The sequence below is a fragment of the Nansenia antarctica genome (genome assembly GCF_963989245.1).
Source record: "Nansenia antarctica genome assembly, chromosome: 2".
NCBI classification, from domain to species: Eukaryota; Metazoa; Chordata; class Actinopteri; order Argentiniformes; family Microstomatidae; genus Nansenia; species Nansenia antarctica.
In genome coordinates this window covers 46,439,052-46,443,528 of record NC_137675.1, presented here as the reverse complement: position 1 = coordinate 46,443,528, position 4,477 = coordinate 46,439,052, and the positions used below count along the sequence as shown (strand labels likewise).

The following is a 4,477-nucleotide window of genomic DNA, read 5'->3' as shown; positions in this document are numbered from 1 at the left end:
AACAAATCACTCAAAGTCAATAAGTTGAATTGAGTCCATCTTAATGCAAGAATAATAGTTCATGTCATTTTGGAATCAATATCTTTGTTTTTATACGGTCTCTTATTTGCATAGGAATCAATTACACACTCCTTGATCCCTATTATCATGTTTAAATGCATAATAAAGTTTACCTTTGGCGCTATTATTCTGAAGAAATTCTAATTTACATACATTTACATTGACCGGAAATAGGTGAGCGAAGTTCCCAGATCAGGAACCGTCTGTTTCTATGGCAACTCCAACAGCAGTCAAGAACCATGCTAGCTTTGCTGTTTGACTTCAAACATGATGTAGACTAGATAGTATGGTAGCTAGTTAGCTAGAAATAGAACTTGTATAGGTGCATGTCTAAAGGAAGTTGGTTTTCCTAGTTAGATTGCGATTTATTTTAGTCCACGCTAGAAGAGGTGATGCTAACTTTAGTCATAGATGTTCGGTATTCATTTCTATTTAGCTCTGATTTGTCTAGCCTCCGATGTGTAGACAACTAGAAAGCTAGCTAACCCTAACACCAAATAACTACGGACAATCAACCCATGAAAAAAAAAGAGAGGAAAAAGAATCATGGTGGTAAGTGGTTATAGCTATCTATGTTTCACTAGGGAGTGACGTTAGGCAACATACAGATTCAATGTGTCCTAAAATGTAGCTACATTAACTGATACCCCACAATGTAGCTGGTCTGGAGTAGGGTTGGATTTTCTTTTTACAATGTCAGTACAAAAGCAAATTGCCTATCAAGCTATCCAACTTTCAGTTGATAGAAATAGTTAGTCTATACTAGATTTGCTTTATGTTAATTGTATTTATTGTGCTTTTGTAACAAATTGTATTTCGACTTTAGCAATCCTAAGTTATTTTATGGTCTTACCAAGACTATTCCTGCAGCTCTCTTAATTTTAGAAAACAATTTGATTGACTTTTCTCTTATTTGGCTATTGTTGTATTTCTATATATATACACAGTGCCCTGCGTAAGTAATTGGACAATGAAATTACTACTATGAGGTTAAAATGGAGATGCTCAGCTTTTATTTGATAGTCTTTGTGTACTTTGTGTTTTTTCGCATAGTGCCTCAGTTTCAGGGTACCCAAAACTGATGTGACAGATTCATCAAATGTGCAAATGATCAATATGATGACTCATATTTAATATTTGGTCGACTTTCCTTTGCATGCAAAGCCTGAAGTCTGTGACACTGGGTGTCTTCTCTGGGTGTCTTCTTTGGGTGTATTCTCTTATACTGCAGCCATGTTGTTTGTTTTGAGATATTTTTGTTTAAAATCGTATCATCAAGAAATTAAATGTTTAAACCTGAAGATTGACTTGACCAGTCAAGAACGTTAGGCTACACTTTTTTACCCTGGAAAAACTCCCAAGTTGCTATGGCAAATATGTTTGGGGTCATTGTCTTCCTGTATGATGAAGCACCATCCAATGAATTTGGATGCAGTTTGCATTTACACCATTTAGCAGACACTTTTATCCAAAGCGACTTACAATTAGAGATTACAGGGACAGTCTCTCTGGAGTAACTTAGGGCTAAGAGCCTTACTCAAGGGAACACTAGTGGTGGTGTTCCCAGGTGGGAATTTGAACTCATAACCAGTCCAACTATCCACTACCCCACCACTACACTTGAGCAGACAAGATGTGTCTGTACACTTCAGAATACATTCTGCTGCTGCCGTCAGCAGTTACATCATCAGCACTGTATATATATATATATATACACACACATTATGTTATGTATTCTTTGGTTGATGTGTTGTTCCATGTTGACACTCATGGTTGTCCATATACATGTCTTGTGTATCAGGTGTTGCCTGTGTGGGGTCTTGAGCTCCCCCTCCCAGCCGTGCTGATGATAGCTGTTGGTCTTTACATGATCGTCCTCACGATGGCGCTATGGTTCCGCCATTGCCTCAAGGTAACTCCTCAGTGCCATGTCTGCTTTGGAATAACATCATATACACTTCATTTGGCTGTTCTGAGTGTTCAATAGAGATCTACATAACGTAATAATGTATGTCACAATAAACAGCACAATTCCAAAATGTAAACCACAAAGAATCAAACCATGAGTACAATATATTGGGAAACACTTCTATTGGTATCCTGCAGATGGGCTGATTGACATCACCTTATTTTAACTAAGAGGACCAAAATATTTGTTTGACCGTAGCAGACTGTATTGACCAGAGGGCAACATGGAGGTCATGTTTGAGATGAGTGAGAGTGGTGCTGATGTCTTCTTTTGAAACCTGGCCTTACAGGAACAGTGCTCTCCAGAGTGTGGCAACTGCTGTCCGAATGTCGCCCCGTTTGATTACTGCTTGGCATGTGCAGAGTCATGTGACTGTCGCCCACCGTCACTGCGTTCGTGTCTGGACCAAACCTGCCCCTCTCCATCTGTAAGTGAACCTCTGCTCCTCTCACAGACCTGTACTCCCCAGACCAGTACAGACCAGTACAGACCTGTACTCCCCAGACCAGTACAGAGCAGCACAGACCAGCACAGACCAGTACAGACCAGTACAGACCTGTACTCCCCAGACCAGTACAGACCAGCACAGACCAGTATTCCCCAGACCAGTACAGACCAGCACAGACCAGTAACCCCCAGACCAGTACAGACCAGTAAACCCCAGACCAGTACAGACCAGTACAGACAAGTACAGACCAGTAATCCCAAGACTAGTATAGACCAGTACAGACCAGCACAGACCAGTAATTCCCAGACCAATACAGACCAGTACAGACCAGACCTTTGAGAGATTGCTTGAGCCTGCCATCATGCCAGAGGGGCGAGGTTGAACAGTTGAATGTGTACTGTAATGATGGTGATTTTTGATGTGGTCCGACTCCTGTATTTCTCTGTACACTGTAGGTTTGTTTTTTTCTCCATGCGCTCAAACACGTACCATCTTTGCTCTGTTTTCCTACAGTGTGCCACGTGGGACTGTGCCTGTACCTGTCAGCCTCCAGAATGCGAGTCCTTCAACTGTCTCTGCTTCGAGATCAAGTTCAGATAGCGATCGAAATGGATAAAACATTGGGGGAATCCGTAATTAAGATACACACATTTTTAACAATGCCAGTCACCAGGAAACCTTTTGCAGGTGTCTCCAGAGGGTGAAGGGGTGAGGGAAGGCTGACAGAGGGTGAAGGGGGGAGGGAAGGCTGACAGAGCCTGGGTCACTGGACACAAAAGCCGCTTTTCCACTACGGTGCTGACCTGGTGCTGACCCGGGTCAGCCCGCTTCGTTCCCCTTTTCCATTCGTCGTTCCAGGTCGGTTCGGTCCCAGGTCAGCTCGCTTCTTTAGCTCCACATCGAGAGCAGGGTCTAAAATGTCATATCCGGGTCTCTTTGCCAGGCTGCGTGTGACGTGTGACGCTGCACACCGTTGATTGGTCAATGGAAATCGTCATCCCATGTCCCATCCCATAGATTTCTTCACTAACCGCCATCTTGAAATACCACATTCACTCTAGGAAAATGTCACTACATTTTCTGTAATAGCTTATTAATAAAGATTCGGAAAATTATGCTGACCATCGTATTATCTTAGTTTAATGTCATTTCAATGAATCATATAACTTTTATTTACAACAAGCACAACACAAAAATCGCTATTATGCACCGTGTTTGTCCGTGAATAACACCGGCTGTGGAGGTGGTACAAACACAATACTCCTTTGCTAACTTCACCATCTGTCTACGGTCATTTTGAGCCCTTAACCACCGCGCTGACACCCCGAGAAGTTATGCTTTTAACCGTAAACTCGATGAACCGGGAGTTCGCCGTTCACTCATGAGTCAAATGCCGGTTTTAACAGGGAATTCGCTCCGCGCTGTGTCCACGGTGATAGGAGTGGAGGATCGACTCCATTCAAAAACTTTTGAATTCCCTGGCTTCTCCTCTTTCCGGACACGTTTTAATTGTTATCCTAACCCCCGGTAAACCGAAGTTATTAACCCGCAAACGGCACCGTGTTTGTCTGTGAATAACACCGGCTGTGTCATGAGTCAAATGCCGGTAGATTCGCGTCTTGTCGGCGTTTCCCGATGATGATACTACAGTTCATAAAGCAGACAAGTGAAGGCAGTGGTTTTAAGGGTTCAAAAAACATGACTTTATTATGTGTACATAGCTTCCTCTCTCTCTTTCTCTTTCTCTCCAAAAAAATCACGGCTGTTGCTGTGTACACCCGGAAGCTTTTTGCCAGGCTGCGTGTGACGCGTAACTCCGCCTACTATCGTCTACTCCTCCTACTAGTCCGGGTCGGTTTGTGTATAATGGAAAACCAGAACAGAAAGTGACCCGACCTGACCTCGAACTGATCTAACCCTGCACTAACGCGGGCTGCTGATGGAAAAGCACTAAAACATTCCCACAAGCAGTTCTAAAGTCAGTGCCTAGAACTGGTTTG

General features: G+C 42.9%; 1 protein-coding gene across 1 annotated transcript; it reads left to right on the top strand.

Moving 5' to 3' along the window:
* The first annotated feature begins 603 nt into the window (after positions 1-603).
* On the top strand, positions 604-3,125 carry LOC308151125 (uncharacterized protein). The gene is made up of 4 exons (XM_080523941.1): positions 604-612; positions 1,862-1,972; positions 2,319-2,456; positions 2,991-3,125. The coding sequence occupies exons 1-4, from the start codon at positions 607-609 to the stop codon at positions 3,075-3,077; spliced, it is 342 nt and encodes a 113-aa protein (XP_080380067.1). The 5' UTR covers positions 604-606; the 3' UTR covers positions 3,078-3,125.
* The last annotated feature ends 1,352 nt before the right edge of the window (positions 3,126-4,477 follow it).